Raw genomic sequence first — 17,981 nt, 5'->3', positions numbered from 1 at the left:
TCACCCAGCCCCTCCTTCCATTCCAGGCTCTTTATTAAAGTCATCCTTGACCCCGATGTTGCTAAATCCGATGATCAGAGTTCAGCACCCTCTCTTCCTTCAGCTGTCAGCAGCAGGTGACCCAGCTGCGTCCTCTCTCCTGGGTACTTTGTCCTCACTTGACGGAAACAGATCACACCCTCTGCCTCTCCCCTGTGGAGGCTCCTTCTCAGTTTCCTTGGCTGGTGCCTCCTCTTCTCCCCAACCTCCTCATACTCGGGTCTCCATACTCAGTCCTGGGAAGCACCTCTCTCCACACCCTACCTGGGGGGGTTTCCAGTGTTCGTGTGGTTTCATAAACCACTTCTTCCAACCCTTCCGAAACTCACATCTCCAGCCTGAACCTCACCCTGGGACTCCAGACCCCTTTTCCTGTTCTTTGCCAGTTGAGTGTCTGATAGAGAGATCCCCTTAAACCCGACGTGTCCAACTGCACTTTCATTCTTTCCCTACAAAGCCCGCCCCTCAGCCACTTGTCCAGCCCAGGAACTCGGGGTAGACACTTGATGGGCGGTTTGTGGATCTGTCTTTGGCCAACTCCAAAACCAGGGCTGTTGTTGCTGTTCAGAGACTCCTTCCAGTGCTTCCCAGCTCAAACTGCTCCGGGATGAAAAATGGACCTCACGGCTGTGGACATATCAGTTAGGATTAGATTTGGCTGCATAGAAAGAAGAACTCCCAACATCACAGTGGCTCAGACAAAGTTATTCATGTTTCAGTAAAGGGGCTCTCCGGGAAGGCGATCCTGTGAGGTATGGCAGCCCCCAGGAGTCGTCAGGGACCTGGGCTCTTCTGCCGTTTTTAATACACTGCTCACAAAAATTAGGGGATCAGGGAGCAGGCAGGTACTCTGGTACTTTCAGCCTTTTGTATAGTGCATTTCCACCAATAAAATAAAAGTTGGGCCTGACCAGGTGGTGGCGCAGTGGGTAGAGCGTCGGACTGGGATGCAGAAGACCCAGGTTCGAGACCCTGAGGTCGCCAGCTTGAACGTGGGCTCATCTGGCTTGAGCAAGGCTCACCAGTTGGAGCCTAAGGTTGCTGGCTTGAGCAAGGGATCACTCAGTCTGCTGTAGCCCCCTGGTCAAGGCACATATGAGAAAGCAGTCAATGAACAACTAAGGTGTTGCAACAAAAAAACTGATGATTGATGCTTCTCATCTCTCTCCGTTACTGTGTGTCTGTCCCTATCTATCCCTCTCTCTGACTCTCTGTCTCTGTAAAAAAAAATAAAATAAAGTTGGTTTTGTATCTCATTTGTATAACTAAACAACTTTCCTTGACTTGTCGTTTGCTTTTCTGATGATCTTGTTTAATAAAAAGAAATCAAATGCTTCTTTTTTTTATTGCTTCATATTCATTTTGGAATGTCCTCTAATTTCTGTGAGCAGTATATGTCTTCTCACAGTGCAGAATGGCTGCCTAAGTGCCTGCCTTCACCTCCTGAGTCCAGGCAGCAGGGTAGAAAAGAAGGGGCCTGACCGGTGGTGGCACAATGGATGGAGCGTCGACCTGGGATGCTGAGGTCCCAGGTTCAAGTCCGTGAGGTCTCTGGCTTCAGTGCAGGCTCCTCTGGCTTGAGCACAGACTCATCAGCTTGAGCCCTGAGGTTACTAGCTTGAGCGTGGGATCATCAACATGATCCCAGGGTCACTGGCTTGAGCCCAAAGGTCATTGGCTTGAGCTCAAGGTCTCTGGCTTGAGCAAGGGGTCACTGGCTCAGCTGGAGCCACCGGTCAAGGCACATATGAGAAGCAATCAATGAACAACTGAAATGTCACAGCTATGAGTTGATGCCTCTCATCTCTCTCCGTTTCCACCCCCATGCTAAAAAAATAAAGAAGAGAAGGGCTTGTCTCTCCCTTACATGGAGACTTTTTTTTTTTTTTTTTAGTGAAAGGAGGAGAGGCAGAGAGACAGACCTCTATGTGCACCCCGACCAGGATCCACCCAGCACACGCCCATTAGGGAGCAATGCTCTGCCCATCTGGGGCCATGCTTATAACCCAGCTATTTTTAGCACCTGAGGTGGAGGCTATGGAGCCATCCTCAATGCCTGGGGCCAACTCGCTGGAACCAATTCAGCCATGGCTGCAAGAGGGGAAGAAAGAGAGAAATAGGGGAGAGGGAGGGGTAGAGAAGCCAATGGTCACTTCTCCTGTGTGCCCTGACCGGGAATCAAATCCGGGATATCCACACACCAGGCCAACACTGTACCACTGAGCCAATCAGCCAGGGCCTCATGGAGACTTTCCATAAGACTTCTACCCTGTCGCTTCTTGGCGTACCCAGTTGCCTGGGAGGCCGGAAAATGCCCACCTAAAAATCAGGGTTTTGTTTACTCAGGAGGAAAGGGAGATTGTGGATTGAAGGCAACCAGGAAAGCCTGCCCCGTGGGCCCATGCTTGGAGCACAAGCCACCAGAGCATGACTTGGCAGAAATCCTTAGGAGACTCACTTTAATCAGAACTAAAAGCCAGGAAAAGAAGATATTTTAATTAACACACATTTGGGATCTGTGTAAATGAGGCCTCCCTGGTGGCCGAGAGGGTTGAACTAGTTTGAGTCTGGTAAAATTTAAATCTCTTCATTTCTGTCTATAAAGGATTTGCTAAGAAAAGAGAAGTGTTGATCCCGCCTACCTTTGGAGTTTCCTTAAATATGAGAAGTCAAGTCCTGAATAGTGAAGTTAAAAATTAATTCAAAGTAAATCAGTAAGCTTGGGAATGAAGTCCCCCTTCCCACATTGGTGGTTTCACATCGTTCAAGTAAAGCCGAGGTGCTGGGAGCACGCGGCAGTCGGATGAACATTAATACCTGTTTCCTACCTGAAGGTGTATTTTGACTGAGTTCATAGGCTAATTTATTTTTTATTTTTTGTATTTTTCCGAAGTTACAAGCAGGGAGGCAGACAGACTCCCACGTGCATCCGATGGGATCCACCCAGCACGCCCACCAGGGGGCGATGCTCTGCCCATCTGGGGTGTTGCCCCATTGTAACTGGAGCCATTCTAGTGCCTGAGGCAGAGGCCATAGAGCCATCCTCAGTGCCCGGGCCAACGGGGCTCCAATGGAGCCCTGGCTGCGGGAGGGGAAGAGAGAGACAGAGAGGAAGGAGAGGGGGGAGGGGTGGAGAAGCAGATGGGCGCTTCCCTTGTGTGCCCTGGCTGGGAATCAAACCCAGGACTTCCATATGCTGGGTCAACGCTCTACCACTGAGCAAACCGGCCAGGTCCAGGCTAATTTTTATGGAAACACACCCCCCAAGTGTCTCTTGTCCTGGTGTCCGCCGTCACGGTGCAGATGCTCTGAGCCAGAGTTGCAGGAGGGACGGTCCAAGCCCAACTGGGCTGCACCAGGACCTCTCTCTCCTCCTACAGCCCCCTGCAGACAGCCCTCTGCACCTTTCCCAGGGCTCAGCAATTCAGCCGTCCAGGCCTGCTCAGGACTGGGGAGGGCTTGGCGGCTCTCCTGCTGCTCCTTGACTTGCCCCGTCACCAACAGGCCCCTTGGGTCACCCCTTCTTCAGAATGCTCAGGCTCCAGGACAGAAGGGGAGGACAGGGAAGCCATTGGCCGGGGAGCAGCTCCCACTAAACACCCTTAGACCACCCACCGTCCCCACCCAGGTGAAGCGCAGTAGGGATATATCTCATTCCTGCAGCCCACGCCCATGACCCCCCTAGGGGGACAGGAGCTCGGAAAAACCCAATCCTCAACATTGCTTCTATAAAATGAGCTTTTTACCTCCGTTTATTCCTTTCCTTGTGAGCCCCAAAATGTGTGGATGTTGTTATTTCCTTCATCACATGGGTTGTGGGCGCCTCTTCACACAGTGTGGCTTATCCGGAGAGGTCATGAGGTCAGGCAGAGTGGGTGCTGGGGCCTCAGGGACCCCCACAAGCAGAAAAATCCCCTGAGGGGCTAGGGGAGCTGACACCCCCACCTCCAAACCCCTGGCTCAACACAGTTTTGTTCCCTTCCACATTTACTTGCTTAGCAAATATTATTGCAGCATCTGTGATTTTCCACTTAAATGAGACAAAACTGAACTTTGTTGAACGATAGGATCTGTGACAGGAAGGGCTCAAAGAATCACTAATACGATCTTTGGGTGGGTTTATCTCTGGATATCAAAGGCGTGTTTCAGATAAAAACTGAGAACACTGTTTAAGACTTGGTTCCTTCTTTACATTTTTACCTTCTTTTTTTTTTAAATATATATATTTTTTCTTTTTTGTATTTTTCTGAAGCTGGAAACGGGGACGCAGTCAGACAGACTCCCGCATGCGCCCAACCAGGATCCACCTGGGATGCCCACCAGGGGGCGATGCTCTGACGCGACCAGAGCCACTCTAGCGCCTGGGGCAGAGGCCAAGGAGCCATCCCCAGTGTCCGGGCCATCTTTGCTCCAATGGAGCCTTGGCTGCGGGAGGGGAAGAGAGAGACAGAGAGGAAGGAGAGGGGGAGGGGTGGAGAAGCAGATGGGTGCCTCTTCTGTGTGCCCTGGCCAGGAATTGAACCCGGGACTTCCGCACGCCAGGCTGACGCTCTACCACTGAGCCAACCGGCCAGGGCCTGTTTTTACCTTCTGCGGTTCACTCCGTCCACATTTCTGCAGCACCTGCTGGACACCAGCTCCGGTGTAAGAACCAGGCACTCAGAGGTGGTCAAGCAGGGCCCTGCCCCAGGTTTTAGATGACTTCAGAGGAGGCACAGAGAAGGGAAGAGCTAAGGGAAGAGGAAGGAAGACTTCGCAGGTGGTGATATTTAAATTGGGTATTCAGGGTTGCCTAGGAGCTTACCAGCGAGAAGAGAAAGAGGTTATTTGAGGTTCAGGGGACTCATGTTAAGGGGCTTCTGAGGCAGTGAGAAGCCTGAGTGGACGGATCTCAGGAGGAAGGAGGAAGACCAGACCCCGGGGACACTGTGATTCCAGCCTGTAGACAGTGGACATGCTGAGGAACCCCCACTGGGTCCCCAGGCAGCTGAGAATGTGGAGGATTTCTGGGTGATGGATGGAGTGGGAGGAGATTCCCCTGACCTGAGACCGTTTCTCCCAAACCTTTCCCACCTGCCCTGCCCCCCTGAGGCCCAGCCCCAGGCTGTCTAGTCTGTCGGGAAGACCTGCCTGGAAGGGAGGACCAGGGCTGTCTCTGGGGGTGGCGGTGAGGCGGGGGCTGGGTCTGAGCGACCGGGGATGTGTGCGTGGCCAGTGGGTACAGCCAGATGGGCTGAACCTCACCTGGAAATGCTCCTCAGCCTCTCGGCCCTGAGCCCCAGTTATTAGGGGCCCCCTCTCTGGGCAGAGGGCACCCTGAACAAGAGGGCTCTCCCAGCTCCAACCCCACCCAGCAAGGCTCTGCTGTCAGAGGAGGGAGGGTCAGTTGAGGACCAGCATTTTCTGTGGCCTCGAAAATGTCCTTTTGTCCGTGAGCTGTGCCAAGGCCGAGATTGCCAACCGTGGAAATAGCGTCTTTTCCAGGCCTTCTCCCAGGGTTGGTCTCCTCTCCGGGGACCCGAGGCCCAGCGTTCCCTAGCTCTGAAGGCCAGGCCTCGTACCTGGACAGACTCTGCTCCCCGAGCTAAGCCCCCCTCCCCACCCCCAGTGCTGTCTTTGCCTCAGACACTCCTGGAATGTCCGGGATTCTATCCCACTTAGGAGTGACCTGAAGTGAGACTAGGGGCTCCAGAGGCGTGCCTGTGCTTGAGGGCAGCAGGGAGAGAGTGGGGACCCAAACCAGGCTGGGCCACCAGGACCGGGGTGGAGCAGGGCAGCAGGGAGAGAGTGGGGACCCAAACCAGGCTGGGCCACCAGGACCGGGCTGGAGCAGGGCAGCGGGGAGAGAGTGGGGACCCAAACCAGGCTGGGCCACCAGGACCGGGCTGGAGCAGGGCAGCGGGGAGAGAGTGGGGACCCAAACCAGGCTGGGCCACCAGGACCGGGCTGGAGCAGGGCAGCGGGGAGAGAGTGGGGACCCAAACCAGGCTGGGCCACCAGGACCAGGGTGGAGCGGGGCAGCGGGGAGAGAGTGGGGACCCAAACCAGGCTGGGCCACCAGGACCGGGGTGGAGCGGGGCAGCGGGGAGAGAGTGGGGACCCAAACCAGGCTGGGCCACCAGGACCGGGGTGGAGCGGGGCAGCGGGGAGAGAGTGGGGACCCAGACCAGGCTGGGCCACCAGGACAGGGCTGGAGCAGGGCAGCAGCAATCTACCCAGAGGGGACAGCGAGGTCAGGGCCCGGGCTGTGGGGGTCACATCATCCTGCCCACGGATTCTGTCCCTCTGTAGAACCCAAGCTCAGAGGGGTTAAGCCACCTGTCCTCGGTGGCCCAGCAGACCCTGACAGTGGCCTCTACAGCCTCCCACACATCTGCCTCAAGCCTCCTCACTCCACGCCCACCTCTTGTCACCCTGCCTGTGTCTGAGGAGAGGAGGGACTGAGTGGACAGCCCACCCCCTGGAGCCACAGATAAGGGGCCGTTCCTGTCGCAGAAAATGTTTTTCCAGTTCTGCTCTCCAGACGGCCCACCCACCTTGAAGTGCCTGGTGGCTGTGGCCCTCACTCTCTTCAAAGTGATGGGGCAGGAAGACGGGAATCAATTGGTCTGGGGAGGGCGCTCCAGAGCCGTCCCAGCTTGGTGGTGGTGGAGGAGGGGTGTCCCAGGGCACAGCAGTCTGTCTTGGCTTGGCCAACAGCTCGTGCCCAGGGAGGCCAGCAGTGTGGGGGCCAAGAGGAGCAGTTCAATCAGCATGGAACCAGGAGGAATAGGAAGGGAGCCCACCAGGGTCCTAGCCACCACCTCGGGCAATTTGGAGGCCACCTGTGAAAGCCAATGCCCCACCCCACGCAGTTCCTCCAGGGTCTCCCAGAGGGCTCTGGGCATGCCAGTCTCCTCAAGGCCGTGCGTCTCCAGAGTGTTCAGAGCCCACACGAGGCCGGCCCGCTGCCAGATATGCACCCTCTCTGGGTCTTGCTCCATCATCTTTCAAGTGGGGCTGTTGAGGCCCTGGCCAGCTAGCTCAGATGGTTAGAGCATCGTCCCAAAACGCCAGGGTTACAGATTTGATCCCTGGTCAGAGCACATAGAGGAAGTGACCAATAAATGTACAACTAAGTGGAACAACAAATGAATGTTTCTCTCTCTTTCCCTGCCCCTCTTTATTTAAAATAAATTAATAAAAAAAGTAAAAAAGGATCCCTGGCTGGTTGGCTCAGTGGTAGAGCATCGGCCAGGTGGGTGGATGTCTTGGGTTTGATTCCCAGCCAGGGCACACAGGAGAAGCGCCCATCTGCTTCTCCACCCCTTCCCCTCTCCTTCCTCTCTGTCTCCCTCTTCCCCTCCCACAGCCAAGGCTCCATTAGAGCAAAGTTGGCCCAGCGCTGAGGATGGCTCTGTGGCCTCTGCCTCAGGCACTAGAATGGCTCTGGTCGCAACAGAGCAACGCCCCAGATGGGCAGAGTGTCGCCCCCTGGTGGGTGTGCCGGGTGGATCCCAGTTGGGCACATGTGGGAGTCTGTCTGATTGCCTCCCTGTTTCCAGCTTCAGAAAAATACAACAACAACAAAAAGAAAAATAAAAACAAAAAAGACAAAAATAAATAAGTAAAGTGGAGTGTCGAACCTGGTGACCTGAGATTCTTCTTGCCTCAACCTTCTGTACTTAGGTCATACGTCTCCACTGGGGGGGCCTGCCTAGTGGCTGAGGGGTGCCTGAGGCCTGCTCACCAAGTGCCTCCACTCTCTCGCCTGGTGTCTCCCGGGGGTCGTCCCCACCCGTGCACAGCGATAGGGTTTGGGGGACATGTCAGGGCAGCCTGGGCCCCTGGGCAGCAGAGGACACAGGGATCCAATCTAGGAATTTTCGCATTGGGGTCCCCACTTCCATTCAACATTCCTCACCAGGCAAGGGGTCCTGGGCTGCCAGCGGCTCCCTGTCCATGTTGGTGAGGGTCCCGCGGCTACTTCTGCCGGCAGCCGGCGGTCATGGAGGGTGTGACCTGTGTGTCTGCTTCTAGGACCCTCCTGGGGAAGATGGCCTACTACAGGAGATGCATTGAAACTGTGGTTGAGCAACTGAACAGGTTTCACCCCGAGAAGGACAGTCCTGAGCAGTTCCTGGAGGCGGCGTCCACCTCCCTGCAGGTAGGGTCAGAGTGGCGCTTTGGGGCTCGCTGAGTGGCCAGTCAGTGACACCTGTCATGCAGGTGCTTACCTTCCAGGAAACAACATCAGATTCCTTCTGGACACAGGGAGAGGCCTGGGTACCATTCCAAGTCTCCAGATGCTGGCTGTCCTCAATTTCATTCTAGGTCGCCGTAGTAGCTGACAGTGTTTTCACAGGCGCCCTTCACGGACAGACCCCCCCCCCACACACACACCTTGCCCTGGGAGGTGTCCCCGGCACTCTCAGAATGTTCAGACTGCTTTTATGCAAAGGACTGGCCCCGTGCCTCAAGCTACATCTTCACAGCTACTGTCCCTAACTGGAAATAGACAAGAGTCACCTCCGCGCCCAGCTCTCTGCTCTGTTCCCCAGGGTGTGGCTGTGCACTGGCAGCCAGCTGGCCCTCGGCCATAACTCCTGCTCTCCTGTGTTTATCCGGGACTTTCCAGGGCAGCGAGGCCTCGAAGCAATGAGGGACTGGCCTTGGGGGTGGCCTCTAGCTGCTGCTCTGGCCCTGCACCCCTGGGGGTCCCTGCCCTCTCCCCCACCACAGCCCATGTCACGTCTACACGGAGACTGCTGTCCTCTCAGGCCTGTCCTTGCTCTAGCTCCACCCACTCCTCAGCAGCAGCACTTGGGGACTTCCCTGTCACCTAGGCTCTGACCCCGGGTTTTCTGTCTATCCATTTCCCATTGGGTGGCAGGTGCCTGCCCTGCATTGATTGCCTTCAGGCCTTGGGGACATGGGCGCTGTCCCAAGAGGCATGCAGAGGAGGCCCAGTCTGCCTGGAGGAAGCTCTGGGTTGTCACAGGCCTGCGCCCACCCCGTCACCTCCACCAGCTGGGGCTGTTGTGGCAGATGTGTTCATGATGGTGTGTGCCTTTCATTACTAGCTGCAGCCTAGCTGTTACTTTTTCTACCAGGGCCGGTGAGAGCTTGTGGCCCCTGGGGAGGCGGCCCCTAGAGCCCCCTTACCTACTCAGTTGTGGCCTCTGCCGCGCCCCCTTGGGGGACCCTGTGGCACAGCACCTAGAAAGCCTTGTGGGGGTCAGGGCGGATGGTCACCGTCCTGCAGGAGGGGCCAGGACCCTGGGCAGTGCCTGTAAGGACTGGAGGGTTCCAGGACCTAAGAGAGAAAGCTTGAGACCCTGACCCAGTGCAGACTAGGGGGTGACTCCAGTGGTTGCACCTCCCTCCCTCACGCTGGCTCCCCCTTCTCAGACCCTTCCCCTGAGACCAGAGCAGTCTGGGAAAATGATGGCAAGGGCCAAGGGCCAAGGACCTAACCACACCCTCCTCTCCCGTCCAAGTACTAACCGGGCCCTACCGGCTGACCTTCCGAGATCAGATGAGATCGGGCCCTTTCAGGGTGGGATGGCCGTAGGACACACCCTCCTCTCCCAAGGCTGAAAGGCCCAGTGCCCTTGCTCCACTCAGGGCACCCCCCATTCTGCCACCTGCCCCTCCCCAGAGCCCACCTGCAGCTGCCCCCTGACTGTGCCCCGTGGCCGTGGCCTCAGTCCCCTTAGGTTCCCTATCAACCACTGCTGTTGCCATTGCTCCATCTTTTAAAAAAAAGCCCCGCGGACGCAGGTCCCCTGCCGCTCCCCTGCCGCTCCTGCATTCTCACCTCCCGCTAGCTCTCTGCCCTTGGCTGCTTCCGCCTCTCAGGCCAAAGCAGTGAAGTTAGTGTCTCTATTTCATGATCATAACAGAAAGTGGGGCTGTTACTACAAATCATTGGGGGGAATTTTTTTTTTCCTGTGACCAATGGATTTTTTTTTTCTGCGAAGTGAGAACCTGGGAGGCAGAGAGACAGACTCCCGCATGCGCCCGACCAGGATCCACCCAGCATGCCCACCAGGGGGTGATGCTCTGCCCATCTGGGGTATCGCTCCATTGTAACTGGAGCCATTCTAGCACCTGAGGTGGAGGCCATGGAGCCATCCTCAGTGCCCGGGCAAACTTTGCTCCAATGGAGCCTTGGCTGTGGGAGAGGAAGAGAGAGACAGAGAGAAAGGAGAGGGGGAGGGGTGGAGAAGCAGATGGGCGCTTCTCCGGTGTGCCCTGACCGGGAATCAAACCTGGGACTTCTGCACGCCAGGCCGACACTCTACCACTGAGCCAACCGGCCAGGGCCACCAACGGATTATTAATGGTAAGTGCAGCCTAGTTGTCACCTTGTGAGGCCGCGTGTCCGTGGGGAGGGAGCCCACCACCCCAGCCCTCGGACAGCGGGTTCTGGGACGGTGCTGGGCTCATGCAGGCAGAGAGGCAGCCTCTTCATCAGGGGTGCCGGTCCTTTCGGATCCCTTATCAAGTCCATCGGGATTCCAGGCGACGGTGCACGGGGACACTGACTGTTCTGGATGGCATGTGTTCCGCCTCCGCTGTGAGGGCCGAGGTTTGAGACTGCCCCTGGCAGGAAATTGGACCACATGCAGACCAACAGGCAATCTGAGGAAAGGCAGGGTTGTGGGATTCAGCGCTAACCCCAAAAAGATGTGTGGAAGTCCTCACCCCCAGTTGCCTGTAAGTGTGAGTTATTTGGAAATGCCCTCTTTGCAGATATAATTAGACATCTTGAGATGAGATCATCCTTAATTTAGAGCGAACCCCAAATCCAGGGACCAGTATCCTGATAAGAAGCGGGAGATTTAGACACAGACCTACAGGGAGGAGACGCGTGTGACGACACAGAGACACAGGGAGAAAGCCATGTGATGACGGAGGCAGAGGTTGGATTGATGCATCTAGCAGCCCAGGAATACCGGCCACCACCTGTCGCTAAGAGGGAGGCACAGTATGACTGTCCCTCTGACTCCTCAAGCAGGAACCAACCTCTGACACCTCAGTTTTGGACTTTCGGCCTCCAGAACTCGGAGCAAGAATAAACTTTATTGTTTCAGCCACCACGTCTGTGGTGGTTCCTTACAGCAGCGCAGAGTCACACAGACAGGGCGTCTGGAGGACAGAGGGCCAGGCCGGGACACTCAGAGCTGCTGCAGAAGTGCTGAGCCCAGGGACCGGGAGCAGAGGAGGGCACCTGCTGTGGCCAGCTGAGGCCTGACACAGTGGGGCAGCCCACGCGGTCCAAGGAATTGTGGATTTGGGGCAGGGTGTGGTGACCGTCCCTCGGGGACCGTCCCCCGTCACACATATACACGCATGCACACGTGCCCACACGCAGCCTCCTGGCCCTCTGATGGGACTTCACAATGAATGCAAGTGGATCGGGAAGGGAGCCATCACTCCGGCGTGTGGGGACGCTGAGATGCGACATTCGGGCCCCCAGATGCCAGTCTGCAGGGTGGTTTTTGTGACAGTGGGCGTGGCCCGAAGGCTGGACACAACGCTGGCACTGGGCTGCTAGGCTGGGGAACTGGAGCCAGAGAAAGGAGAGCGGGAGGCACCAGCAACAAGGCACGCTGCCAGGGAGCAGCCTGGGCCACCCCGAAACCTGGGTTCCCCTGGGCGGCCCTGGCCAGGCCATCTGGGAAAAAGAAACAGAATGGAGAGAAACAAGTATCATCTCATTAGGGCATGCGGACAGAGGACAGGAGAGTGTCCTGTAAAGCAGTGGTCCCCAACCTTTTTTGGGCCACGGACCGGTTTAATGTCAGAAAATATTTTCATGGACTGGCCTTTAGGGTGGGACGGATAAATGTATCACGTGACCGAGACAAGCATCAAGAGTGAGTCTTAGACAATGTAACAGAGGGAATCTGGTCTTTTTTTTTTTATTATTTTATTTTTTTTCTGAAGCTGGAAACGGGAGAGACAGTCAGACAGACTCCCGCATGTGCCTGACTGGGATCCACCCGGCACGCCCACCAGGGGGCGATGCTCTGCCCATCCGGGGCGTCGCTCTGCCCAACCGGGGCGTCGCTCTGTCCGACCAGAGCCACTCCAGCGCCTGGAGCAGAGGCCAAGGAGCCATCCCCAGCGCCCAGGCCATCTTTTGCTCCAATGGAGCCTTGGCTGCGGGAGAGGAAGAGAGAGACAGAGAGGGGGAGGGGTGGAGAAGCAGATGGGCGCCTCTCCTGTGTGCCCTGGCCGGGAATCGAACCCGGGACCTCCGCACGCCAGGCCAACGCTCTACCACTGAGCCAATCGGCCAGGGCTGGAATCTGGTCATTTATAAAAATAAAACATCATTCAGACTTAAATATAAATAAAACAGAAATAATGTAAGTTATTCTTTCTCTGTGGATCGGTACCAAATGACCCATGGACCGGTACTGGTCTGCGGCCCCCGGGGTAGGGGACCACTGCTGTAAGGGGTCTGAATGCCATATGGTGTCACTCCCCGGGGGCCACTCCTCCCCTTGCCCCACTCTCCCTGAGCCCCTCCAGGCGGGCCAGCACAACAGCTCAGGCACCAGGGACAATCAGTCGGGATTAGGAACGTCCCCAGAGTGGACACAGGCCTGAGAGCAGAGGTGGGTGTGTGACAGGCACAGCAGGAAGCCGGGAGCTTCCAGAAAGTCCACGAAGTCTGACCAGGACTCAGAGAAGTGTCTGACGTTGAGAGAGAGGCCCAGGGTCTGGGGTTGGAAGGGTGAACAAGGGGCTCGCAGGCAGAGGGACTGGAGTCCTGACCTGTGGCCAAGAGGGAAGTCACTGGATTTAGACCCTGGATGGGCAGGGAAGCCAAATAGGTCCTGAGTGTACACAACCTTGAACTCCAGAGCCAGGAGGTCTGGGCCACTCAGAAAACCATGGGCAAAGGCCGATGGGCAGGTGAGTTCTGAGCAGGAGAAGGAGGGGTCAGTACCAAGTGGGCAGAGAGGTGACCTCAGCTGTCAGTTGGCCAGTCCAGGGGTGTGGCAGGGGTGGAGAAAGGCCCAACTGAGCAGCCAGCCAGCCCCGCAGCCAGAGAGCAGGGTGGACAGAGCAAAAGGGGAGGGGGCTCAAGACTATATCATTGAACTCAGAGGCCCCTAGGGCAGCCCCAGCCATCTGGCCTCAGAGGCAGGCTGGCTTCAGTACGGAGGCCTCCTCAGCAGGATTTTGGCCTCTCTCTGCCTCCTCCCAGCCAGCCCCAGCAACCCTCTGCTGATCCAGCCGGAAGGACCTGGTCAGCGCCCTCAGACCCACACCATCCATGGGCCTCCGTCTCCTCTTTGCGATCGGTGGGGCTGATTTTCCCCCGTGGCGTGGACCTGGCCATGGGCTCAGCCTGGCCCAGGGGCCAGAGTGTCATTTACTACTTGGTCTTGCGTCTCCTAGGACCCCCTGGCCCAGCAGAGCCTGGCCTGACCTCCCCGCCTGGGGGCTGACAGTATCAGGACCTGCAGCACGGGGCCCAAGGATCTGACCTTATTAAAAATAGACGCTCACCCTTCCCAAATGCAGACCACAGTCCCTGGGAAGCGGAGTGCCCATGTCCGAGCCGAGCCTCGGGGGCTGAGGCGGCTGTCAGCGGGTGTCCTGCAGAGTCAGGCCTCCTCAGAGCTGGCCCTGCCGATGTGCTGCCTTCTGCCCTGCCCTGCCTGCCTGCCTTTGACCCGAGGGAGTAAGTTCAGAGGGGTCCTGGGGCTCGTGCCCTCCGGTGTGGGAAACTGAGGCAGAAGCCTGGTTGCTGAGATCAGAGCTGACCCAGAGCAGGACTCCCCCCTTCTCTCGCGGGGTCAGGGCATTCAATCCCCTGTCTGGTGAGCACCCATCTGCTGCTCTAGCAGGAAAACCTGCAGGGTGTGCTACTGGGCACAGTGATGGCAGGGGGGTGGTCGGATGCATCCAGGTCAGGTGGCATTGGAGCAGATACCCCATGGGAGTGGGGAGCCAGTGTGCAGGGAAAAGTGTTGCAGGCAGAAGGAACAGCCTGCACGGAAGTCCTGAGGGGACCTCCACATGTTGGAGAAACAGGGAGGCCAGTGCAGCGAGAATGGACCGGGATGACATGGGGACTTGGGGAACTGGACCAGCCCACACAGGGTCTCACCAGCCATCATAAGGATTCTTTCTGGAATGTTCTGAAGGAGGATGGATGGACATGCTCTGACTTCCATTTTTAATGTTTTTAATTTATTGATTTTAGAAAAAGAGGACGACAGAGAGAGAGAGAGAAAAAACAACAACATTGATCTGTTGCACTCATTTATGCATTAATTGGTTGATTCTCGTATGTGCTGTGACCGAAAACCAAACCCACAACCTTGGCATATCTGGATGATGCTCTAACCAGCTGAGCGGCCTGGCCAGCCCTCTGGCTTCCATTTTAAAGGAAACTCTGGGCAGATAGGTTGGAAACAGATTGAGGAAGAACTGAGAGCTGCCAGGACCCCCTCACTGCTAGACGGGACACAGGTGAAAGAGCGGCATCAGGAAGGACTCTGTGGGTTCAGTCTGAACGGCTGGAGCTGGGGTACCGAGCTGGACATGCCAGGCCAAACCTCAAATATCTGTCCGTGCAGCTCTCCATCAAGCAGGAGGCAGAGCAGGAGCAGACAGAGCTTTCTGGAGTTCCAGGAGGCTGTCCTGTATTTGGAACTGGTGCATTTTCAGCCGGGACACTGAGCATGCAGATCACGAAGTAAGATCCTTGGACACACAGAAGCCAAGGGAAGAGATGCCGGAGCCGAGAGGATGGTCGTGGCAGCAGGACAGGCTCATCGCTGTGTTGGCCGGGGTCCCGGAGCCCGAAGCCCAAAGCCAGGCAGGTACCTGGAGGAGCCGGGGGTTCATCAGCCAGGCTTGTGCCACGAGCCACACGGGAGGTGGCAGGACCCATGTCTGGGGCGGCCTGGCTTCCCCGTGCGCCCAGAACCTGAACACAGAGCCGCTGGAGACTCCGAAGGGGCCTCCGTGACACCGTCCACCAGGACAAGGCCCACATAGTCCCACTCAGGTGCTCTCCCTGCTCCACTGTTTTCTCAGCATCAACACAAGGGAAGAAATCCCAGAAGGAAAAGATAGATTTGAACTCAAAAAAAAAAAAAAGGAAAACTTCCACATGTCAAAAAATACACAAAGTTAAACCATAAATTACAAACTCACGACAAATAACAGTATCTATGACTCTGTTCATCATGTTAATCTATAAAAAAAACCTCTAAAAATTATTAAGACAAATACTGTTCCACTAAAAAAAGTTAGCCAAGAATATATAGTAAATTGATAATTCACAGAAGTACAAAAAATGTCCAGTCAACGTAAACATTTCACTGACCATAAAAAATTTCAAAATGAAATACACTGGGATGTGAAAGTGTTCTCTCACTGACTGGGAGGAGGACCTCTTCTGTCACTGCTGCCTCTCTGTTTCCCCCGTGTTAACTCCTCTGTCCTCTGATGGAGAGGTCTCCCGGCACGGAACTTTGACGGTGGGTCACACTCACCCGGGACACGGAGGGGTCCTGTTGACATTGTTGATGACCATCGCCAGCCCTGCACGTGCCGCCGCCTAAACTTCTCATGTGTGTGGCTATTTTCTGCATTTTGGAGTTTCCTCAGACTCCCTGAAGTGTAATGACTGGACTAGAGGACACAATAAGTAGAAGGTCCTGGAAGCCCGTTTCCAGGCTGCTCTCGAGAAAGAGTCGGCAGCACCCACCCACCAGCCTTTCCCGTCACTGTGCGGGCAGCAGGTGTCCTGTTTTCTTATTTCCAGCCCGTCATTACTTTTTTGAATCGGTCATGCATGGCACACACAGGTGACAGACCCCAAACTGTTCCCAAAGGGTAAGTGGGGAAGTCAGTCTCCCCACAGGAAATGTCCTTGCTGCCATTCTTTGCTGGGGTGGAGGGGGACAGGGCTATACTGTAATCATTCATTCGACAACTTGTATAGGAACTTGCTCTTTATTTGTTTATTGTGGTACAACATACACATAAAATTGACCATTTTCCCCACTGTTCAGTGTCCAGTCTCGTGGCATTAGGCACATTCACAGTGTTGGGCAGCCGTCACCACCGTCATCTCCTGAACTTTTCTGTCTTCTCACACTGAACTCTGTCCCCATTACACAGTGACTTCCTGTCCCGTCCTGTCCCCCCCCACCCCCGCTGCTGATGTCCCCATCTGATTTCTGACCTGGGAAGCTGACCCTCTGAGACCTCATCTGTGTGCCGTCACAGTGTCAGCCCTGCTGTGTCGCTTTTTCTTTTTTTTTGTATTTTTCTGAAGTGAGAAGCAGGGGGAGACAGACAGACTCCTGCATGCACCTGACCAGGATTCACCCGGCATGCCCACCAGGGAGTGATGCTCTGCCCATCTGGGGTGTTGCTCCGTTGCAACCGGAGCCATTCTAGCACCTGAGGCAGAGGCCATGGAGCCGTCCTCAGAGCCCTGGTCAACTTTGCTCCAATGGAGCCTTGGCTACAGGAGGGGAAGAGAGAGATTGAGAGGAAGGAGAGGGGGAGGGTGGAGAAGCAGATGGGCCCTTCTGTGTGCCCTGGCCAAGAATTGAACCCAGGACTTCCACACACGGGGCCAATGCTCTAAAGCTGAGTAACCGGACAGGGCCCTATGTTGCTCTTTTTAATGCCTGGGGGTTCGTGCTGATTTCTGTCCCTTTCCCCACCTGCTGTCCTTGCTCAGGAGAACCTGTGGGACCCACTCCAGGGCTGTACCCATTGGTCCGTGTTCCTGGCCTGGGAGGGCGCAGTGCAGCTCTTCCGCAGCCCACTGGGGTGCCTCTGCCCCCCACCTCACTCTTGGCGTGAGTTCTCAGCCCTCCGGGGTCCTGAGCATCCATGTCCGGAGGCATGGGCCTCTCTCCCTGCAGTCTGGCCAGTGCAGGGGCCCCTCCCAGCCTGTCTCTCTTCCAGACCCTGAGCCCCCAGAAGCAGGCATTCGTTTCGGAGGTGTTGTCCGGGTGCCTTGAGTACCGGAAGCTGCTGACCGTTGTGGTGGACGCCTTCTATGTGTGGGACGGCCGGCTCTGCCCGTGGGCCGACTACAACCTCTTCCAGGGTAGGTGCTCATCCCCACCGCCAGCCAGGCCTGCTGTCCTGGCCTCCTGAGTGCCACGCGGACTCCACAGCCACGTGACCTGGTGGACATGGAGCGGGCGGCTGCCCCTTTGGCCCTGCTGCTGGCGGCTTTGTGGGCTTTTGCGGCCCCCACGGCTGTCACCGTCTCACCTCCCCTGGTCCCCTGTCTTGGTCCCCCAAGGTGCCTGCCAGCTCACGGACCAGGGTCTCCCTTAGGGACGTAGAGACCGACTCCAGGCACCCTGCGGGCCAGGTCCGGGGGACTGACCAGGGGCCCTGCCGCCCACGTCCACAGCCTCCAGTCCCCCAAGGTGCCTGCCAGCTCACGGACCGAGGTCTCCCTTAGGGACGTAGAGACAGACTCCAGGCATGCTGCGGGCCAGGTCCGGGGGACTGACCGGGGGCCCTGCCGCCCACGCCCACAGCCCCCAGTCCCCCAAGGTGCCTGCCAGCTCATGGACCAGGGTCTCCCTTAGGAACGTAGAGACAGACTCCAGGCCAGGCCCCGGGGGACTGACCGGGGGCCCTGCCGCCCATGTCCACAGCCCCCAGTCCCGGAAGGAGGCTCAGCCTGGCTGAGTGAGAGTGCCCCGGAAAGCCAGCCTGGGTGAAGGACATGTCCTGATCGTCACTGAGGCCCTGACTTCCGACCCCGGGGACTGTGGCGGGCTGGCCGCAGGGCCACCGTCCGGCCCTCCCGAGGGGGATTAAATGGGAAATGTTTCTGTCCAGGCTGCCTATTCTCATGAGCTGTGGTGATCACTGCGTCTGGGGTGCCCGTCACCAGGAGCAGAGGTCCGGTGACCACAGGATCTCAGAGGCCGTGCTGGGTG

General features: G+C 56.7%; 1 protein-coding gene across 1 annotated transcript in view; it reads left to right on the top strand.

Moving 5' to 3' along the window:
• The window catches only part of CFAP99 (cilia and flagella associated protein 99), a 41,515-nt gene that overhangs the window by 1,796 nt on the left and 21,738 nt on the right, over positions 1–17,981 (top strand). The window contains exons 2-3 of the mRNA XM_066233004.1: positions 8,059–8,185; positions 16,984–17,128. Of these exons, the coding sequence (XP_066089101.1) occupies positions 8,075–8,185; positions 16,984–17,128 (256 nt within the window). The 5' untranslated portion in view covers positions 8,059–8,074. The remainder of the gene's footprint in view (positions 1–8,058; positions 8,186–16,983; positions 17,129–17,981) is intronic.

Source organism: Saccopteryx bilineata, chromosome 5 (genome assembly GCF_036850765.1).
Source record: "Saccopteryx bilineata isolate mSacBil1 chromosome 5, mSacBil1_pri_phased_curated, whole genome shotgun sequence".
In the NCBI taxonomy this organism is placed as follows: Eukaryota; Metazoa; Chordata; class Mammalia; order Chiroptera; family Emballonuridae; genus Saccopteryx; species Saccopteryx bilineata.
The sequence above is the reverse complement of the archived record's forward strand: the minus strand, read 5'-3'. Positions and strand labels throughout refer to the sequence as shown.